This window comes from Haliaeetus albicilla, chromosome 19 (assembly GCF_947461875.1).
Source record: "Haliaeetus albicilla chromosome 19, bHalAlb1.1, whole genome shotgun sequence".
NCBI lineage: Eukaryota > Metazoa > Chordata > Aves > Accipitriformes > Accipitridae > Haliaeetus > Haliaeetus albicilla.
This window is the reverse complement of record NC_091501.1, coordinates 13210664-13234155: the sequence shown is the minus strand read 5'-3', so window position 1 is coordinate 13234155 and position 23492 is coordinate 13210664. Positions and strand designations below refer to the sequence as shown.

The window sequence follows — 23492 nt, the reverse complement described above, 5'->3', positions numbered from 1 at the left end:
AGTTTCTTCTTCTACACTTCCAGAGCAAAATAAAGCCAGGCTCTTTACAACAGATGCAAGTGACAATGGCCATAAACTAAAACAGAGGATGGTTCAACTTGACATAAAGAAAACTTTTTTTCATGCTGAGAGCTGTGAGGCACTGGACCAAGTTTCTCAGAAGGGCATCTCTTGGAGGTTTTCAAAGTCAACTGGACAAAACCCTAAGCAACCTGGTCCCTGCTCCAAGCAGGAGGTTGGAGTAGGTGACCTCCCGAGGTCCCTTCCAGCATAAGCTGTTCTAAGACTGAAAGGGGTAAAAATGCCAAAATTTTTATGAGACTTCGCTGGTGTTTCTTTTATTGTAATCAGTATAAAATGTCTATTGATATACTGCAATTATGAAACAAGATCAAGTGAAACAAAACTGTTCATTCACTTTCACCTGTACTTTACCATCTTCCTCTGGTCTGCAGGGTACTGCTCTTGCATCAAAGGAACACAAAAGGCTCAAAATCTTATTCTGTTCCATCTGTATCGTCATAATGCAAAAGGCTTGATCATTCTGTTATTTAACTGAGTAACTGTTGGACAGAAATAAGGATTTTTTTTTTTCCTCGTTAGTCTCATAGGAGAGTTTCTGACTTCTACAATTGCTGTATCATCTGCTGCCATCTCCTGAAGAAACACAGCTTGAACTTTGGAGGAAGACAGGAAAATGGAGGTATCGACATTCTGAGCTTTCTACTGGTCAGTGCTGCCTGTCAATCCCAAAGGAAAAGTGTAGTTTGCAAGTTCCAGGTTGGTAGAGCTTGAGAATGTAAAAAATGAATATTTAAATAATATGGGACTATTACATACGTCTGATTCCATTTCTCTTCCATTCAAGCCTGTAGTGTTTATGGCAATTGCTACCATGCACAACATGGGCTGCTGGTTTTCACTGCAGCCTGAAGAAGGAACACTTATCAGCACAAGCACAACAGTGGAGCTTACGCAGTATATAGCAGAGCAAATCCACAGTACCTGGGCTGCACAAAGAGTACCTGATTTAATAAGACATCTGACTGTTGTTCTAACATGAATAAGCATAGACTTGTGCCCAGGAGATGGACTGACAGATTTCACATTTTGAATATCTGTATTTAACTGTACATTACTGTACTGCTGTTTTGCAGCCTAACTGATGTCTAGAAGTGAAAGACATCAGTTAATTGAAGAAGGAAGAAACTAGAAAGGAAATTCTGTTCTCAAAATAAAATAGGTTGATAGAAGAATAATGCTACAGAGAAGAAAAAAAAAAAACCACAAAAACAAAAAACCCAAAACAAAACAAAACAAACTCTGCTTGGCCCAGTGACCCAAAGACATGCCAGTAAGATCATCCTGACCACAGCCTGAAATGACTCCATATCTATACTTACATAAATTTTCCTTTTTGTGCTACTCTAGTGTATCAGATAGCTTCAGTTTGCCAGAAATAGAACTATAGAAATAGATCTATAACCATATATAAACAATTTTTTCTTCTGTGCTCCTCCAGTTTTTAAAAATCATTTTAAAATCATACAGCTATTTTTAAACTATATTTTTGCAGCTTAACTGGCCTAGCATATCAAAACAATGTAGTCATCAAGAAAGTTACAAAGATAGAGGAACAAGCACACTATGAAAGAATGGCAGATGGTATTATTGTCAAAATGAAAGTGAGCCGGTGGTCAAGTCTAATCATTCATTGAAAGCTACATCATGCCTGAACTTTCACACAGGAAGAGCACATGGCTTAAACGTGTTCAGTGAATTTATTTTACAAATATTCTACTGGTGAAAAACAGTCAGAATCCAGAATCCAGACACTGCATGGGAAATGCACATACTTTTCAAGGGAATTAAATATATGTATTTGCTAAGACCAAACCTATTTCCAGTGAAGCTGTTGAATCTGACAAGATCTCACACAAGAATTAGACTGTGTAGGTCAATCAGTTTTACCAAATTACTCCCAACTTACATTATTACAAATGAGATCAGAATGCCATTTAGTCTTCAATGGAAGTAAAATCTAACCCATAAAGATGCATCCACACTTCAGCATTCAGCAAAATGGAAGTGATGAATCACACTCTTGCCCTAAGAGTTACACAAAGGAGCAATCAGCTTGAGCTGATGTTCTGGCACTAGTTAAGAACATACTCGTGACTCCCCATGTTCTAAGTTTCTCAGTCCTTGAGATGAAGCTCCCATAGTCTGCAGCAGCATCAAATACAGTCACTGATGATATTCAGAGTGCCTTGCATCCAAAAAACTTGAGAGCACACAAAAATTGTTTAAAAATAATTTTACTAGTCACAAAGATAGAATTGACATTTGAGTTAAAGCTTCATTTTGAATTAACACCACACCATACTTCGAGACTGAAATTGAAAAATGCCGTGTGACATTATTTAGCTATTATAAGAATTTGGTCAGAATATAATTATAAGAACAGGAAATTAGCTTGGTCCTCTAAACTTTACGAAAAGGTTCAGTGTGATATATAATGACCATAAATTGTTGAGCTATCAGATGTATGTTACCGTTACAGAAAGGTAACATATTAGGCAGCACAGTGAAACCCAGAGCATGTGGTTTTGTTGGCTCAGTACTTATTCCAGGAGAAGAATGCAATCTGCTCACTAGCTTTACTACATCTGGTGTCACCCTAAATTCTACTTGAAGTCTCATTTGATTAATAACTGTGACTGATTTTGCTTATTTTGCAAGAGTTCAATTCCTGGTAATATAGCAAGCAGAGCAATCAAAAACTGGATTACACTAGAGTGAAGAACCAAATTTCAATGCTCACATAGCATTTTTAACTCTTCAAAGCATTGCAAAGCATGGGCTAATTAATTTTTAGAGCATCTATGAAGACCGGGAATAAGATCTTGTTCTTTATACTCAGATTCAACCAAACCAAATTGCAGGGATCCTGGAAACTTTGCTTGTAGAAAAAACATACTTATGGAGGTAAGATCAAATGTATTTTCAAATAAAGCAAGGGTATCGGGCCAATTATGTGTTGGGAAATAAAAAGGTGAGTAGGTGGCTGGCTAGCAGTATTCTTACATGCTAACATTCCTCTCTCTGTCCATAAATACCTCTGAGAATAAATGTTACATGGATCTTCACAGAAGAGCATATTCCTTCAACTCTGTAGTTTAAAAAAAAAAAAAAAAGTGTGTTTTTTAAAAGAAAACCTAAGTTCTACACCAGCTTCCACCTACTTTTTGTTTTTCTTTATATACTTACTGCTCTAGTATACAATAAATGCTCTCTTCTTAATAGACCAACCAATACAGTTAGAAGTATTAGGTCTTTCAAAGGCAAAATGAATGGTAGACCATGGGGAGTCAAGAGTAAGGGGTAAAAGAAAAATCACAATTGTCCTTCCAATTAATTTGCTGTTTCCTGTCTGCCGTGACTAAAGAATACAGGCCATCATTTCCAAGCTGGTGGAGCCAGATGGTGTGATGTGATACAGTTAATATTAATGGTTGCATGCTGCCTTCTCTTGACTAATCAAGAGTGCTGCTTCACGCTGGTTTTGGGGAGAAGGCTGCAAAGACAAGGAGATCTGTCATTCTAAGGAAACATGAAGCAGGAATTTCTCTTTGTTCAGACAGGCTTTGGTTTCTATAGTTGGTATCTAAAGTTTTAGGAAGACTTTTTTCTTCAAATTTTTATTTAAGAGAGTTGTCACAGTACTGGGAATATTTTCAAATATTGAAGAAAGTGGAGCAAAACCCCTCTTCAAAACGCATTCAAATTTACATTTTTGATTTGGAGTTGTGGATCATTGCTCTGAGGGCACTTCTCTTCCCCCCTCCCCCAGGTGTGCTCTAAGACAGTATTTGAAAAGTCAAAGCAGTAACTCACAATAGTCATTTATTTTACTACTTATCACAATTTAGCATTTTACAAAGAACGTGGAAGAGTTTCTTTTGTTGAGCTGAAAAACACCACAGTATGTTACATTCTTTGCCTGAGCCTTAGAAGAGAAACACAGGATACTTTTTTACCCTTTCAACCCCATCAATATATGACTTCTCAGATCAGGAAGCATTTCCAAATGACCCAAATTTGGATACACTTTTCATACTGGAGCTCTAGTGATTGCCACCACCTTAAAATCAATTGGGCTACACCCTGCAGTACTTGACATTCATTCATGTAAAATGTTTATCAACCTAAAAAGAGACTTCAAATCAATAACAACTTCAGGAATCCACATATTGTTGCTTTTCATTTTTAATAAGGATGGATTTTGAAAGTCCACAGAAGCTTCCCTCACAGGGAATTAAGGGAACTTTTGAACCTAAAAAATCCAGTTTTTAATTTTAATCTATTTCTAGAACACATTTTAATCTTAATTTATAGCACTTTTTTGGTGATAGATGGGAATCCCATCTTCTCATAGCAAGCAAAATTATTTTTCTAATATCCCTTGCTTCTGTTTTAATTTGAAAGATCTAATTTCTATGGTGTATGTTCTGATATTTGGTATATTCCCTTCTTTAATAAACAGTAATTCAACTATTTGTCTTTGTAACATCTAGCTATAAAACAATACAGAATAATTATTTTTTTTCTTTATACCATTTAGTAACACAAAAACACTCCAAAACCTAGACTGGAAGAAAATATTTTCAGCTAAATTACATTATCAGATTTCATGTAATTTCTATTAATAATATAAACTAAAATCTGGTTACTGATTCTGAAGTGGTACGTCTGATCTTCTCAGGCACAAATGCTATTTTTAAATAAAAAACTGCTTCTATAAATATTTCAGCCTTAAACACCCATAATTCAGTTTCTCTTTTTTTACATCTAGAACTGCAGCAGGGCCTTGGAGAGGTTAAACAACTACAAAAAAAAGGAACATCCACACAATGACTGCTAGTAGCATTTCCCCATGTTCAAAGCAGACTGTCCATAATTCAGAGGACAAGACAAGGTCACTAATAAACATCAGTGAACTGTCTCTGCTTTTGCAAGTTCCACATAAAAATAGTGCATCCTTAGGAACACAAAACAGACATAATAGATTGGTTCACATCAGAACAGACATAAACACAAGAAACTAATCATCTTTTGATTGCAACAGACTCTGACTCAATTATTTTTGCAACACTAGCAGCCCTCTCTTTTGTATAGGGTTAAAAGAAAGGAAAAAAAGTTGTTTTGTAACTTTAAACAATTAGAACTAATGCCAGAGCCAATTCAACTTTTTGTAGACAAAAGTAAAAGACTGCATTTGGCCTGTTATGGTCTGCACATCTGGCAGAACTGGACCTGAAAAACTGCAACGCACATCATGAATGCATCACCAGTTGAATTATCATCTTCCACCAGAAAACACGCATGCAGCAGACTGGGAACAAAGATGTTTCCCACCACCTTATTTATTCTGAATGTAAGAAGTGATTCCAGGAGGGACTGAGGATACCACTTACCGACAGCTATTTGTGTCACAGAATATCTCACAAAGCAAAAAGCACTCTGCACTCCCCTCTCTAAGTAAACTATCTTCAGTTCTGAAAGGAAAAAACAAACACCCACCAAGTGAACTGAGCCATGAGTTATAAGGTGGGGGGAAAACTACTGGGTAATCATGAACTCACTGAGTAAAATGTCAGCCTATGAAGGGCCAACACATGGAAGTTACTACCAGTGGTGTATAAAGAAAGTGCTCCTTAATCACTTACTTTCATAATAACAAAATATTGTCATCCTTAATACCCAAGTGACAATGACTGTTGAATAATCAGAGAAAGATCGATGACCTCTGAATTACTCAAGACCTCTGTTATTACAGATACTTTCTCTTATTCAGTAGCTTACTAAACACATGAAAACCTTCCAAAGGATAAGCCAGAGTATATCTTAAAATACACTGTATTTGAATAAAAGAGATGTACCAGCTGTCCTTCCTTCACCCCTCAAAAAAAAGGAAAAAAGAACGTGCAACATATTTTATTTTTGTTTCTTCAGTACTTGGCACTATTTAAGGTATCACAATGCATTGCATCTCCTGCATACTTTGTTCTTAGTTTTTCATTCTTATCCCCACTTAGCTTTCTGGGTTCAGATCATATTTAAAGTACCATGAAGAGAATTTCTTCCTTAATATTAGTTTCAAGACATATCTTGACTTAGCCAAAGTGTCATGTCCTCCACCCTTTACTTGCCAGCCACCACATACAGTTAGTGAGGATATTTGTACTGACATCTTCCCATCTTTCCCCTCCATCTGTGAGGCACTGTGGAAGCTAGTGTGTTCCCAGCTGGGGGTGGGAGGAGTAGATTTGTAAGTGCAGGGTAATTTATTATTGAAACTTGCAGAAATGGAAAGAAACACTTGACATCTCCTTGATAGCTTCTAGTCATATCTCTGCGTAGGTATACCCCCAAGATTTTTAGCATTTTGTCACACTATGAACTAAATCAATCTTTCTCTCTTCTCTACGCTCTGTGTTCCTCTCCCCAAAAATTCTGGTCTCCACAATTCACAGGGAAAGAGAGCACCAGGGAGACCCAGTTAAAAGAATGAAACCTGATCATGGCATGCATGTGGCTTTCTATGACTAAGCCTAACTTTCATATGAGGATGTGCAGTATTCCTGCTAACCTCAGGTGGAAAAGATTTGGTTTGCAGTAAAACTTTTAAGGATTTTTGGAAGTAATGGAAGATCTAGGAGAACATAAGGCTGCAAACACTTTTAATCTTCAGGCAGATTTCTTCGTAACAGGATGCAGTATGCATCGTGATTTCTTTGTATTACTTTTCTGATCCATCCATCCCTTCATCTCACTCTCTAAGACTGAATTTTGACTTATCTGTTTCATATATTTTGCTAATATCACCCAAGCATTTGGATGAACAGTGACAAGGGAAAGCTACATGCAGGTGGGCCTCCCTTCCTCTGATCAGAAAACTAATGATCAGAAAATAAATTTTTCAGGAAAGTAACATACATCCTAAAAACCTCTGAAGAAGCCTGAGGATGATTTGAGAAAAAGAGTGTCCCCACAGACCCTAATAATTCACTGACATCTCAGTTAGGGAAACTGCATCATTAACATGCAATATTGGCAATATTTCTACTGGCAAACTTTCTGAATACTGGAAATATTTTTGAAAATTTTTCTCATTATTTTATCACCAGCAGAAAACTTTCCAAACAGATTAAGTATTAGGTATCTTCAGAGGTATTTCATTAATATGGGCAAATCCTTGGTTGTAAAGAGGTTAATAACTTCACCAAGCTACATGAGATGAAGAACTACTGACTAGCGCATTAGAAATAAAAGGTGGAAGTGATTACAAATGAAGAATTACACTAATCATTATAATAAAAATGAAAAGCAAAATATAAACAAACAGTATCAGTGTTGACTTTTAAAAATTATTTCTAAAAGATGCAGGCCTATGGCTAAAATACATTAAAAATTTTCTCCATACAAATTTTTGCTTGATAGTGTCCATTTAACTTACAGTTAATGGACTTTAAATAAAGAAAGGGCATCAAGAGATTCCTCTATTAGGAGCTATCCAGAATTATTTCCAAATTAGTCTGTGTGTTGACAAGCACTTTTCTAGACAACAAGATGTCACAGGTGTTCATGGTTTTGCACTAACCAGGCCAAAATAATGGAAGTAAATATCTAAAATACTTGTTGATTCACTGACCAGGCACCTGGGCAGGACATGCAGAGCATCACCTACAAAAGAACATGTCAGGGTAAAAAAATATATGGATTGTTGTCACCAACCAAGATTTTGTGACTGTGCAAGCAGCAATAAGAGACCTAATTCAAGACTTAACGAAGTCAAAGAGTCACATTGACTTCAGTGAATAATGCAGCCATCCTAAACAAAGATGGAACTACTAAGTTTTTCATAAAGAGCCTTTCAGAAAGGAGAGCTGCAGTTTCAAAGGTTAACAGGAAGGACTCGGTAAATTATTTCATCTCTAACCTCAAATGTATCTTGCCTCTTCACTTATATTGACCAACTGCAGCCTATTTCCCCCCTATTTTTACTTAAAAATAAGATTAATACAGTATTTCTGCATCTCACCAAGAGAAGTGAAGTTATTTGAGATCTCGTAATGAAAGAACTGAAAACCCATATTAGTACACATGAGCTATGGTGTTACTAAACGGTAGCCTGTAATTTGATTTTCATTTGAAAATTAAATTTTCATACAACATAAGTACAAGGCAACACTGCTACAAGACATTCTTTTAAGTTTTTGATAGCAAACTTTTAACTGTTTGTATTTAAATTTCTCAGGTTGCGGGTTGAATTTATTCTGCAAGTTTCTTGAAAAAATAATCAGTCACTTCTAAGACAAGGGGAAGAAGTGCTTTTTCTTACAATATTAAAAAACTCATCTACTAGAAATTCCCAATGAAAATGGGTAATAAATGCTTCAGAGCTAGGACTTGCAATCTGACAAGCAAAATTGCCCAGATTTCAAGGCCTTCTGTCATGTACATGACTTGAATCTTGTCAAATTAAAGTTCCATAAAAATTGTGGCTTCCATATGTTCAGTAAGGAAAAAGAACAAGCTATAGGGCCAGAAACATCCCAGACCACAAGAGTCACTGACCTCAGAAGCTAGTCTAGAACTCCATGCTTGAATCTCTAGCAGTCTTCTGCTCAGAGAGAGTAGCTTCCACATCTTCTGCAGGTGTAGTCCCTGTTTTCTCTCCAGGGCTGATATGACATAACAGTATGTTTACCTACACTTTTTATCAGTTAATCCTGCTTTTCAAATGGCAAAATAAAGGCTATGAATAGAAATGATTCAGCTGTTTTAATAAACTGTGCAGTTACAACATTCTATATATTTAAACTTGGGGTGGGTGAAAATGTGTGTTTCAGGAGATGCATAACAAGAAAATTATATCCAAAAGACTATGTGAAAGAAACTAGAATTAAGCCTGGCTGAGTAACCTTGTAATTCTGTTTCCATGGAGTTAATGTCTTATAATATTTAAGTTATGTTCAAGTACTACTTTCTGCCAGGACCACTGGAATACCTTACTTCTGTGACATTATCTTCTCCACCCTTGGAACCAAAAGACTGAGTAAAGAGGTCACATTTACAGTAAAATCTCTGCCCCTACAAAAAAGGCACACCTCTATACTAAGCCAAACTAGAATTACTGTAGCTCCAGGCAGGAATGACAGTCTGCTGATGGACAACTGGGAAAGAGCAGTCTGAACACATTTGTTTTTAAACTATGATATCATGGCCATTTGGAGATAGCCACCTTATCATTTGGCACTCCAAAGCAAGATGTAATCCTGCTTCATAAGCAAGAACTTGTTGATGGTCCAATGAAAGTGACTAATAAAAATTAATTTTCAATCAATTATAGTGGGACAAAGACTTCTTGCATTTACATCTCTACTAGAAAGCCTTGATGGCCAAATTCATTAAAGGTTGAAAAATTAGGAATTTGGAGCTTGGGAGACAGAATTCAACTTTTACAATCATCCTGAAAATGTGATTTTTCAGCTGCAGGTTATCAGCTGTTCTGAGACACTAAATACCTCCATGAGCCTGGGCCTTCAATGACCTAATTAGTCTTATTTTTCAGTAATCTGCTGTTTTCCTTGTCCTTTGGTACGATAAGGAAATGTCCTACTTTTTGACAGTGCCCTCATGAATGTCCTATGCTCAAAAAGGGGGCAGAGAAACAACTACATGGAATGCAGGAAATACTTCCAATCATGAATCTGTGCATATAAATGATGGACAGTAAGAATACAGATAATGGTGTTCCCATTTTATAACTTCTTGCACTTTCATGTTTGTAACAAAACAAGGAGTATCTATTTTAATTATAAGGTTGAATATCTTGAGATTTAATATTCAGTGCAAGAAATAGCATTACAAGATTGATATGGCTGTGTTAATTGTACTGTTTGTGAAATTAACAAGTTTTGTTTCTGAAGCTTAATATTGTTTCAAACACACAGTAGCTTGCGCTATATCATGTCCTAATTTCACCTCTAAGTATATAAAATGTGTGTGTATAGTTGACTTACTTTCCCACATGGCAAATTTCTGGTTTTCTGGACAGTCGTAAACTTCAGTTTTCAAATCATAAAAACATTCCCCCCCCATTTGCTTCCCTTCACTTTGTTTAGAATGAGTAAACAAAGCAAACTGATCATTTTCATAATGCATTTCTTTTTCCTTATACAACACATGAAATATCATCTTAAAAATCAAATATTTGCCAAAGAACTTGCACATGATCAGAAAACCCTTTCCTAACCTACTTTGACAAAGGTTACTAACCGCTCTGAACAGACATGTATAATAGGATGTTCAAATACATGTACATTTCTTGGACTACTATGTGGAAAAAAATTCTTAGTATTTGTTCCCTTGCACTTCTCCTCTCTAACACACATATCCTAACAGCATGCTGGGCCCGCATTCCAAAAAGTCATCTTGATGGCTCCTTTTAGTCCACTTCCCTGGAATAATGCCCTCTGATACATGGCTCAAAAGTACCGGTGGCCTTCCTGTACTGGCCAACTCAACAGTTGGCTATGTACAGTAAAGTCAGTTCACTTCCACAGAACAAACAGTGATACCTGATCTTATTAGCCTTTTTACTCTCCTGAGAATCTTTATGTAATGTTGCATTAGTAGCCTTTACTAAATTAGAAAACCAAAAGGGAAGATAAATCAATATGTATGTACGTTTGCTGATATTGATTTTTCCCCTCATAGTCAGCATGGGAATATTGTGGCTCCTATTAATATAAGGAGTGGGAGAGCTTTAAACAGTTCTGTCTGGATAATTACCCAGTAGTTTTGGAAACTTATTCAAACTTCTTTAGTCTATAATTTTGAACTAGACATTTCATGAAATCAAATCCTTCTCATGAATAATCATGTTCAGATGTTGATGACAATTTCTTGAAGCAGATTATCAACAAGATGACTAGGAGAGGCATTCAACCTGTTACTCATGAAAAAGGATGAAGAGCTGGGCAAAGTGAAGGTCAAAGGCAGCCTAGGTTGCAGCAAACATGATATTCTGCAGTTCAGCGTCCTGAAAGAAGTGAGCAAGGGAAATAGGGGAATCACAACTCTGGAATTCAGGAAGTATTTCAGGTTGTTTAGGAATGTGCTGTATGGGATCCCACAGAAGACTGCCCTGCAGGGCAAAGTGGCCCAGGACAGGTGGTTGGTCCTCATGGACCCCTTTTTCAGTGCACATGAACAGGCCATTCTGACAGGCAGGAGTGAAGCAAGCGTAGCAGAAAGCTAGCATGGATGAACAGGGAACTCCCACCTGAGCTCAAATGCAAAAAAGGAGGTATGCAGAGGGTGGACGCAGCAACAGGATACCCAGGAGGAATACACAGACATGGCCCAAGAACACAGTGATGGAGTTAGGAAAACCAAAGCTCAGAGGGAGTTTGAAATAGTGAGAGAACGAAAGGCAAGAAGGGCTTCTGTAAACACATTGGCAGCAAAGGGAAGGCTGAGAAAAATGTGGACCCACAGCTCAATCTGGCAGGGAACCTAGTGACAAAGGACATGGATAAGGCTCAAGTTCTCAGTGCCTTAAGTTTTGCCTTCAGTTTTTGTTTGGGTTTTTTTCTTCCTAGTAAGGTTTGACTTTAGGCTTTTCAGGTCCCTGAGCCTTGTGGCAGTCTGTGGGAGTGGAGCACTTAAGCCAGTTGGACATACACGGATCCTTAGAATGACATGAGCTGTCACTGCAAAGTCACTCTCTCATTTTTGAAAGGTCATGACTATCAGGAGAGGTTTTTGATGACTGGAAAGACAAACCACATCCATCTCCAAGAAGGAGGACTCAGTGAACTGTAGGACAGTCAAGCTAACTTCAGTTCCGGGGAAGATTATGGAGTAAATCATCCCAGAAGCCATATTCAAGCACACAAAGGACAAAAAGGAACAGCCACACTGGATTTACCACAGGCAAACCATGCCAAACCAACCTGACTACCTTCTATGGCGAGATGACTGCCTCTGTGGAGAACAGGAGAGTAATGAGTGTCACTTACCCTGACTTTAGCAAGGCCTTTGACAGTCTCCCATATTTTGTAGCCAAATTGTAGAGATGCGGACTGGATAAGTAAGAAAGGTGAAAATTTCCCCAGACTGACATGTTCAAAGGGTTGTGATCAGCAAAGTCCTACTGGTGGCCAACTACTGGTGGCATATATCCCTTAGATATTGAAACCGGAGCCAATACTGTGTAACACCTTTATTAACAATCATGATTATCAGAGGGAGTGCACTCTCAGCTAGCTTGTAGATGATACCAAATTGGGGGAGAAGTCAATATGGTGGAAGGCAGAGCTGCTATCCAGAAGGACTTCAGCAGGCTGAAGAAATGGACTGACATGAACCACATGAAGTTCAACAATGGCAAGTGGAAAATCATGCATCTGGGATGGAATAATCCCATGCACCAACAGAGGCTGGGAAGCAGCTTTGCAGAAAAGGACCAGGTGTCCTGGCAGACAATAAGCTGAACATGAGCAAGTAGCATGCCCTGGCTGCAAAGGCAGCCAACCACATCGTGGACCTAACCAGCAAGAATGTTGCCAACAAGTCACAGGGAAGTCATTCTGTGAGACCACAACTGGAGTACCCTGTCTAGTTTTGGGCTACCCAGTACAAGACATTGACATATGGGAGGAAGTTCAGAGCCTCTAAGAAAATCAGAGAAAATGACATATGAGGACAGGCTGAGAGGACTGGGCTTGTTAAGCCTGAAGAACAGATGACTAAGGTAGACCTTGTTGCTGTCTTCAGGTATTCAAGTGGAGGGTATAGAGAAGTTGTTGCCAGCCTCTTGTCAGAGGTAAATAGTGAAAGGACAAGAGGCAGCAGACAAGTCACAAAGGAGGAAATTCCAATTAGACATGAGGAAAATAATTTTCATTATGAGGGTGGTAAAACACTCGAACAGGTTGCCCAGAAACACTGTGGAATCTCCACTCCCATTGCTACTGCTTTTGCTTTAAATCAAAGATCTGTTCAGAGTTACTTTTATGGAAAAGGCAAATTTGGGATCCTTTTATCTGTTACTGTAGCAGTTTAAGTGCAGTATTGTCATTCACAGAACAAAGATCATATTCCTCAGTACCGTAGGACACCTGAGAATCAATGAAACTACAAGCTTAACATGGTTATGATCCTCTCCTAGCATAGCATGATGGATTTGCCATGTGAAAGGAAAAACCCATAAGCCAACCCATCTTATTTACTTACATTGAATGAAAATGACATCATCATTGATGGATTTCATGCAGATAACCCAATGCTAGAGGAAATCAAACTTCAGAAAAGCTTCACATTACATTGCTTGAAATTTTTAGTGACAAGTAAAATGAGCCCCCCTCCCATTTTAGGCCTTTTTTTTTTTTTAAAAATACAAACACACATACATATACTACCTAGCTACCTAAAGCTCAGACAAAAACAGCTTGTTCATATAATTTTGCAAACAGCAATATCCAAGATAGAAAGTTAAAAATAGCACCCTACGCCTTTTCTTCCCTCTATACCCTAAACCACATTTCAAACAGCATTCTCTATTCACATACAATTACTTTTAGGATGTAACTGCTATTTGTCAGTTGGAATTAATGATACTAAGATATTTGAAAATGTTAAGCTGTATCATATCTCTTGGAATTGTACAGGGGGCTTTTACATCTTGTGGCAACTGTTGCCAAGTAGTAGGGAAAAGAGAGATGCTTTCTAGCGGTTTTATCCTTTCATAAATGCTTTCCTCAATCATTACAACGTTTTTCCTGATGGTCAACCAACTTCTACAACTCTTAAGTCTATGTTCCTTTCTTCCTCAAGCAGGCAGAGAAAACACCTGTTGTCCTGTATCCCTCAGAAACCACTCAGACAGACAGAAAATGTATGTGATGCTGTATCTGGTTCCTAATCGCTCAGGACTGCATGAGGAAAGACTCTCCATACGTTCTGTTCCACAACAGCAACCACTTCCAACTAGGTCATGTCACAAGCAGCGACTAAAGTGACATAAAAAACGGTTGTGGCAGAAGGGCAGTTTCCAGTAGTGACAGCACACCGATTACCCAGTGCTGATTAATTGTGCTCAGCATTTCATTCCATCGAAACTTCAAAACACTCCTCTTACTCTACTTCCAGTTATAAAATCTGCCTGAACTTTTCTGCCCCAAGATCTACACAACTCTGTCCTTTCCATTTCATTTTATTCCTAGCAGTTGTCTCATTCTGGCTGCCAGCCTCCTTCAGTTTTACCCCCATGCTAATTCTGCCTTCCACTCCAGCATGGCAAGCCTTGTTCCACCTCAGCTCTGCCTGCTGTGTTCCATACCATTCTTCCTGGTTCTTCTGTCCCCTCATCTCATCAGCTGCGACTGCACATGCATCCTGCTTTCCCAGTCTCATGTATTATATCAACAATAACACAATACTATCACTAGTTCTCTTCCAATCCTTATCTCTCCTATACAATCCAATATACCAAGTTGTCTCATGCATTTTCTCCCCTTGCCCCCCTTTTCTTTTTGATTCAGAGATGAAATAAAACATGCTGGCTCTTGCACCAGAAAGGGGGGGGGGGGGGGGAATCATATTGGTTAGAATAAGGACTAAAGGAACTCTTTAAGATGTTAAACTCCTGTTTAAGAGTGCATCCTCAGCAAGTTTGTAAATGACACAAACTAGGAGGTGTGGCTGATACACCAGAGTCATGTTGACATCCAGAGCAACATCAACAGGCTGGAGAAATGGGCCAACAGGAACCTCATGAAGGTCAACAAGGGAAGTGCAAAGTCCTGCTCCTGGGGAGGAACAGCCCTATGCACCAATATATGCTGGGGGCCACCTAGCTGCAAAGCAGCTTGGCAGAAAAGGATCTGGGGATCCTGATGGACACCAAGTTGAACGTGAGCCAGCAACTTGCCCTTGCCGCAAAGAAGGCAAATGGTGTCCTGGGCTACATTAGGCAAAGTACTTTCAGCAGGTTCAAGGAGGTGATCCTTCCCCTCTACTCAGCACTGGTGAGGCCACACCTGGAGTACTGGGTCCAGTTCTGGACTCCTCAGTACAAGAGAGACATAGACATGCTGAGGAGAGTCCAGTGAAGGGCCACAAAGATGATTAAGGGTCTGAAGCATTTCTCCCATGAGGAAGGGCTGAGAGCTGGGACTGTTCAGCCTGGAGAAGAGAAGGCTCACAAGGATCTTATCAATATATATAAATACCTGAAGGGAGGGTACAAAGAAGGCAGAGCCAGGCCCTTTTCAGTGGCATCCAGTGACAGGACAAGACACAACAGGCAAAAACTGAAACACAGGAGGTTCCCACTGAACATCAGGAAACACTTTTTTGTGTTTGTTTTTTTTTTTTAATACTGTGAGGATGTCATGGTTTAACCCCAGCCAGCAACTAAGCACCACGCAGCCACTCGCTCACCTACCCCCACCCCCACCCCCCCCAGTGTGATGGGGGAGAGAATAGTGGAAAAAAAAAGTAAAACTCATGGGTTGAGATAAGAACAGTTTAATAGGACAGAAAGGAAGTAAATAATAGATAATAATAAAATGACAATAATAATAAGAAGAAAAGAATTGGAATATACAAAACAAGTGATGCACAATGCAATTGCTCACCACTCGCTGACCAATGCCCAGTTAGTTCTCAAGCAGCGATCCGCCCCCCCCAGCCAACTCCCCCCAGCTTGTATACTGGGTGTGACATCACATGGCATGGAATACCCGTTTGACCAGTTTGGGTCAGCTGTCCTGGCTGTGTCCCCTCCCAACTTCTTGTGCCCCTCCAGCCTTCTTGCTGGCTGGGCATGAGAAGCTGAAAAATCCTTGACTTTTATTCTAAACACTACTTAGCAACAACTGGAAACATCAATGTGTTATCAACATTATTCTCATACTAAATCCAAACCATAACACTGTACCAGCTACTAGAAAGAAAATTAACTCTATCCCAGCCAAAACCAGGACAGAGGGTGACCAAGTACGGGCACAGGTTGCACAAGAAGGTTGCGATATCTCCCTCATTGGAGTATTGGAGGTCCTGGGCAACCTGCTCTAGGTGGCCCTGCTTGAGACGGTTGGACAACATGACCTCCAGAGGTCTCTTTCACCCTCAACCATTCTGTGATTCTAAGAGCACCATGAAATACATTGTATTATCTGATCTGTTAATAACTGAACTCCCTCAGAAGCCACATAAAACTATTTCAGAAAGATCTTTCCTTAAAGTTGAGTAGTAAGCCAAGAGTAAATAACAGAAACACTTAACAAAAGTGTCCTCAACCTGTTTTAGTTTTACGTAGTCTTGTTAGGTTTACTAGTGCTTAAATGAAACAGCAATTTTATTGTAGATCACAAAGCAAGTTCAGCTGAAGATTACATTTAAAAGATTAATTTAGGATGATAATAAAATTAACAGATTTGGACAAAACAGCAGGAAAAATAAGAGGAAGAAAGAAACCTCAGCCTGTTACTGCTTATGCAAGATTTTCTTTGAAAAATCCATGTAGTTCATGTTTCTGTCAAGCAAGGTAACATGCCTGTAAATTTAATCTGACAGAAGACATAGCACAGCATCACCAGAAAATGACAAAATCAGATTGTAGGAGAGGGACTGCCAAACGCCTTCACAGCTCTCAGAATTCACCAAGGGAAACAAATTCATACAAGTGTAATAAACCCAGACTCAGATACCCACTGGAGGTCTGTGGTGCTACCACAAGTTTCCACTTCAAAATTTCATTCAAAGTGCTTAAATCTTCTATGGCTTGCCGCTGGAACGTGCCTTTGCCTAAATCCATCCCTCCTAAAAACCAGGGATAGACTACATTTATTGTTTCCAAGGGCAACACTTCAAATGCTATCAAGTTTTATCTCCTGGTAGTTACACAAATCTGAGCTCCTTTTTCTACTGAGGCCTTTCTTCCCATACCCACAAACCCTAGAGCAACACAAATAATAATCAAAATGAAGAAATAAAATCAAAGTGATGCATCCTTAAGTTTCAGAAAGAAGCAAGTAATTGCATTTAAAGCATAGAGTTAATTGTGGATCCTTATTGCAACATGAGGCATAACGAAAGAAAAAAGTCAATTTTCAGTTTGAAAAGAAGTTTACTTTAAAAGAAATATCTTACTGATATTTGTTAGCCAAATAAAGCCAGTAACAAATAAAAGGATCACCCAAAGCATTATACCAAAGTGTAAAGATCATGCTATTATAAGTTAGATGATGTCACATTAAAAGACATGTACAATAGCTTTTAAGCCTAACTTTAACTGCAGAAGATACATTTGTGAGAACACCTGCACAAGCTCTCACCACCTGCAGGAGCAGATATGAAACAGCCATTAGCATCACAAGAATTTCCCCATGGCAATTTTCATGAGCAGCTGTCAAAAATACAACAAGATTGGGGGAATATTTGAGGCAGAACCCTCACTTTACTTGCCTGGTTATTTTAACATTAAGGATCCTTCTTTATATCACAATTTATCTGTTGTAGCTCTCTAGAATTCAGTATTGTTACAACACTCCTACTTCATTCATATGCTATGTCTAAAGCTATGAAATCCTTTATCGGTCTTTAATAAAACACCAACATTCTTCATTTATTAAAAAAAAAAAAAAACAAAAAACAAAAAGAAACCCAACAAAACCCAAGAAGATACTTCTGTCAGTTGAGAAGGCAATAATACAAATTATCTTTATAAAGTAACACTGTAACAGCTATAGGCAAAACAGTTATTCAGCGCTTCTCTTTAGTTCATCAATTAACTAAAAAAAAAACCAACCAAACAAAAAAAACCCCAAACCAACTCCTCCAGCGTTGCTAGCAGCTTCTTCGCAGCAGCAACAGTAGCAGAACTTTGTAATGACTCCATTTCCTTAATACGGCCAGAGCTCCTATGCCAGGTGAGGTGTAAAAATGAGGTCCTGACTTAATGTAATTATCTAATGGAACTTTTCATATTAGGAATTAATTAAACAAGGCCATCTTCTCTGTAACTAGTTGGAAAATAGCTCTTTTAGAGCTACAGGTGTTTGATTCTGCCAAATTAAATGGTGATTACCAGAAGGATGTGGTTGGAAAGGTATTATCGTAGGTAATATATAATTACTATTACATCTTATTAACCTGTGGGAAATAGCAGGAATGCCCTATCCTCATCAGTATTTTGGTGGTTTGTCTAGCCAATCAACTGTGTAAAGAATGAAGCTGATGGATCAAAACATCAGTTTATGGCAGTTTATCAGGATAGCAATAAGGTAATGGCTATCAACAATATTTTATTGATTATAAGCGCATACAGTTATGGTAACAAAATTACTGAAGAACTCAAATACTGGCCCAAAATAGTTGCCTTGTCATAATAAAATCCAGCGTCAATTTTTTTAACTGTAATTGAATTGGGATGAAAGTAACCAGATTTAGTTTTAGCACAGAGAGAGATTTTTTTAATAACTGCACCAGATGAAACTACATAGCCTGACCCTATAATCATTAAGGAAACTTTAGCAAGTAATAAATTACTAACAAAAAGACTAAAATTGCTTTATCCATTAGGACTGGAGTTAAGAAGTGGACAAACAGTACAACCAACAATTTCAACTTTTGAGCATGAAGAAAGCACTCTAATGCTAGCTACTGAGAACCTGTAATAAATGTGGGCTGAAAAGACCATACATTTCAACAGTGTCTGGGAAGGGATGCGGCTAGCCTCCAGCACAAACTGCAGGGGCACTGGTTCCCAAGTGGTGAGAGCTACCATGCTGCAGGGTTGTGAGCACATCCCCAGAAATATGTGGAGCATGGGTAACCAAGCCTTGTCCACAACCAAGATGTGGGGTCATCCTGGCTCCACAAGAGCAACCCACTATTCCTCAGGAAGCCGGCAGGCTGGAAGGCACCATGCAAAGATATTCAAATTGCCCTGGCTGGAGTAAGAGGAGCTTATTAATACTGCCTCAGCACCCTTTCCACTAGCAAGGGCAGCAGCAGTGTCAGCAGTCAGCCTGAGAAGGAAATTATGGCAGCCTTGGAGAAGGAATAAAGAGGAAAAGGCAACTACTGTGCAATAACAACTCCAAAGGGGCTGGAGATGAGGAAGTGAAGCAAATGAGGTGCTCAACACTACATTTTCTCAAGTGATTCCTGCTGTTTATTAGAAAGATTGCTGCTCAGAGAAAGGACTGAATGTGAACAGGTAGGAAAGCAGTCAGCTGAGGCTGTGATCTCAGCAGCAGTATGAACACTTGTTTTTAAATCAGTTCATTTACCCAGTCTGACTGGCTCACACTGTGGCCACATATGCACCTGTGCCAGTACAGTACCAAGGTGCCAGAATGGCAGGACTGAATGGCTGGGACCTGGGACAAGGGTTGTGCACACTCAGCAGTGCCACCGAGTATATTCACATAAAATCATATCCTCAGTGTCAAGAATTTGCTGTAGGAGGCATGACTTCATCTTTGGAAGTGCCATAGATTCTTGAATGTGAAGCTAAGGCTTAATACCTGTTTGAACAATCCTTGCGAAAAGGTTTGGCCTAACCATCTTAATGTTTATTATTAATGGAGACCTTAAGAACATCATGCTGTGTGGATTTTGCCTTAAATCGGTCTGGATATTACCTACACAAAATGTCTTTCATACCACGTCAACAGCATAGGTGTGGGGCTTTTTAACAGAATAGTATCCAGGTGGGTGGAGGACAAAAATGTGACATTCTAATTATATACTTCATGAAATTACAACATTTTGAAAGCTAGAAAATTACTTTGTTTCATAAACAAATTACAGCAAAATCATTCTAACTCAATTTGATAGTTATTATGGACTACTGGATTACTGACTGTAAGCAAATAACTGCAGTTTAAAGAATCAACCTTTTTAAGCTGTGACATTTTTGCTAAAACGTCCTTAACTTTTTAGATGCAGCGAGAATTCAGTGTTTCTCTTCTTAACAAGATCTTGTTTCATTGGAAAATTTTTAGTCTACTATCAAGTGATCCCATAAAGCAAGGCAGAACTAATGGCTTTATTAAGTACCTTTACTTCAGGCTAAATGGAAGGAGCAATTACATCCCACTTATATAGCAGAACAGCTGGAACCAGCAGAAGCTACCTCACAGTGCAACAGAAAATATAAAAAGGCCTGATCAGAAGCTTGACAGGTTTGCTGACTCAAAACACAGGGCTAGGGAACTGTCTGTCCAGCTATGTTAGAAAGGGATACAGTAATCCAGGAGGGAGGTAGTTCTAAAAAAGCATCCACAAACAGGCCACCAAAAACAGACAGGTGAAATTTTTGACAAGCCTTCTTCAGGATATTTACCCTCACAGTTGGGTTTTCTTCCATGGAGCTCAAGGAAACAGGACACTCTACAATCTTCCTATGTCAAGAGAAGGGCACAGGAGACACACTTGAGCCTGTCAGTCTGTCTCTCTAACATAACAAATGTGCAAGGCTTCAAGTATTGGTTACTGCTTGGCCTGACAAGAGGGGCAACAACAGAAACAAGGTAAGTTGTAAAAGTTGAAAGACACCTTATTTCTGCTTCAAACATTTTTTTTTTTCAGTTGTAACAGGGCTGCAATACCCCTTCTAAATTCTGTATACTGCTTTCTCCTACACAATAACAGTTATAACTATTTTCAATTCAAATGAATAGCCTTTGAAATACAGTTTCCATAACACATTCTTCGTTATGGGACTTTGCAATAACCCCTCCCCACCACCACAAAAAAAAAAAAAAAGGAGGGCATGTTTTTTGTAAGTATTATTGTTGGAGGGAACAAAGGCATCTGGAAAAGTGTTTGACACTTCCATTACAAGTTGGGACTTTTTGTAAGCAGGAGAATGGCCAAAGAATTGGAGATGAGATGGTAATGAGAAACTGCAGCACATGAGGAGGAATGTGGTTAGGTGTGCCTAGAAACTGGGAATTGAGGACTATCTAATCAGCAAAAAGAATTGATTGTGCGTCTGATCACTATTTGAGCAACATGACTTATCTTTCCTACTTACTACTTTTTGGTTTTTGCCATTCTACTCTGGTCATTTCCAGACCAAGGACAGCAGCTTCCCTTGTCCACCATAAGCCCATATATCTTCCTTGCTGTTACAGGATCTGTAAGTCAGCTGGAGCTTCGCAATAGAGCTGCTTAGAGCTGTTTTCCTACCACAAGTATACCAAAACCACTTAAAAACTTCTGAACTCTAAAGCTGTGTTTCACTACAGCTGCAACTGAAACAAGGTGGCTTTAGAAAAAAAGGAACTAAGAGTGCAATGTATTATAATAAAAGAGTACATATAGAGATATCCTCTCCCACTATATGCTTGCAGAGCAAGCTGTAGGTCCTTATTCTTGGTAATGCAATTTTTAGTGGCCTTCTGGGCTACAACAAAACCTATATACTCTCTCCTGAGTCCCAAAGAACAGCCACTCTTTCTGTCCCTTCTGAGACCATGCCCATTCCTAACTCCACTGTAGACACTCACTGTCCCTACATTTAGTACTATGAATTCCCAGCTTGCTGTCTCTCAGTTCTCTGCTATCACCACTTCACACTATGGAAGCTTTTTCATCTGGGCTTGTCCGTTTGCTCTCAGAGCAGATGCTACTGCTCACTCTATCCCACAGGCTCCATCTGGCCTAGAGTGAAAAGGAGGGAAGAAAACAAAATGGCAGTCTTCATCCCCTATGACCAACTACTGCCCTTTTAAAAATGCTGTGTCAGGGATACTGCAAATAAACAAGATAGCATCCATTACCTTTGCCTTTGGTTCTTCCAGGGTATCCCTTTTTCTGGAAGGAAATATATCACGCTACTGCTTCTGTTACCACCATACAGAAGGTGGTAACTCCTTCCAAAATTGCTACATTGGTCTGAGGTGATGAAATAAAAAAAATTTGCTGTCTCAGGGAGTTCCGGCTGGACAGTTAAGGAAATCTTTTAGATCAAGTACATATTGAGTTTATCTGCATGCCACATAAAGCTCATGTATTTGCTGTAAACTGTTGGTATCAATAGATTAATAATAAATATGTGTGTCTGACAGGAAAATATGGTAACTAAATTCATGGTCTTGTCCATCTGTTCCTCTGCTGTTTGTATATCTCCATATCATAGTATGCTTGTTTATGTTTCAGCTGCTTGTCACATGTATGTTTGTGTATATATATACACACACACAAGGGCTGTATGATGGCTTAGTTTGCACTCGTGTTCCTTTTCCCTGAAGTTCCATGCAGAAGTCTGTGAGCATATGCTGGCAAATACAGACTGTGTATGTTCATGGATCTCAACCAACTTCTCTTCCTGTTCCAAGCGCTGTGCGTGCGTTGCATCAGTGCACGTGTGAGCACACAAGAAGCACACACGTCCTTATGGATACATGTGCTTACAGATACGTGTGCTAACTTTGCACAGTCTCACACGGGCATTCTCTCCACAGGCACACCTGTGCGCCCAAATGCTTCCGTGCATATTTAAGGCCGAGCCTGTGTGGCTCCCCACTCTCCGGAGGCTGCGTATGTTGTGGTGCACACCACACCTTCTCCCGCGTAGGGTGAGGGGCACACGGTGGGCGCGCAGGACTCCCTGCTCGGCACAGCGAGGGCCTGCGCCCTGGCGGCATCTCCCGCCGAGTTTCGCCGGTTCTCTCAGGCCTGCAGCCGCGGGAACCATGCTGTTCCTCTGGCGCGCAGCTGCCCCTCCGGAAAGGAAGCCAGCCTGCGGCTTCCCCAGCGGCAGGAGAGGCCTGAAAACGAAGGGCGCCAGGCACCGCGGGAAAACCTGCCGGCGCAGGCGGGTCGCTGCCGGAGGAGGCGCTGCGAAGCCGGCTGGCCCTCCCCGCGGCCCGGGCGGGCCCCGCCAGGCCGCCCCTCAGCTTGCCCCGTCGCCAACGGCAACAATCCTGAGCCGGCGGCGCTCGGCGCTCGATTGCGGCGGCTGGGCTGCGACTCTCCCGCCCGCTCTCCCTCCGACTGGGCGGGCGGGGGTGGGACCCGCCGCCCTTCCTCTCGGCGTTGGATTGGTTGCGCCTACTAGGAACCCTGTGTTGTTGTCGGAGGCAAAATGGCGGCGGCGGTGGCCGGGGCCGCCCTGCTGGGCAAGGGGCTGGACATCAGCCTGGCGGCGCTGCAGCAGCACGACCCCTACATCAGCAGCATCGTGGACGTGGCCAGCCAGGTGGCGCTCTACACCTTCGGGCACCGCGCCAACGAGTGGGTACGTGAGGCCGCCCCGCCCCGCACCCTCCGCCGCGAGAGGTGGGGCGGGGCGACAAGCGGCCCCGCCCACTCCGGGGCGTCGGAGCAGGGGCGGGCGGCGAGGAGGCCCCGCCCCTCCGCTGGGGGCGGGGCGGGGGGAAGGGGGTGGGCGTGCGGCC

At 40.3% G+C, this 23492-nt stretch overlaps 2 protein-coding genes across 6 annotated transcripts in view; one reads left to right on the top strand and one right to left on the bottom strand.

Annotated features, from left to right (window-relative positions):
• Positions 1-23492, bottom strand: part of CACNA1C (calcium voltage-gated channel subunit alpha1 C) — a 490677-nt gene that overhangs the window by 454514 nt on the left and 12671 nt on the right. The gene's annotated exons all lie outside the window — the stretch shown is intronic.
• The window catches only part of DCP1B (decapping mRNA 1B), a 46511-nt gene continuing 46145 nt past the window's right edge, over positions 23127-23492 (top strand). The window contains exon 1 of the mRNA XM_069807724.1: positions 23127-23332. Within this exon, the coding sequence (XP_069663825.1) occupies positions 23180-23332 (153 nt within the window). The 5' untranslated portion in view covers positions 23127-23179. The remainder of the gene's footprint in view (positions 23333-23492) is intronic.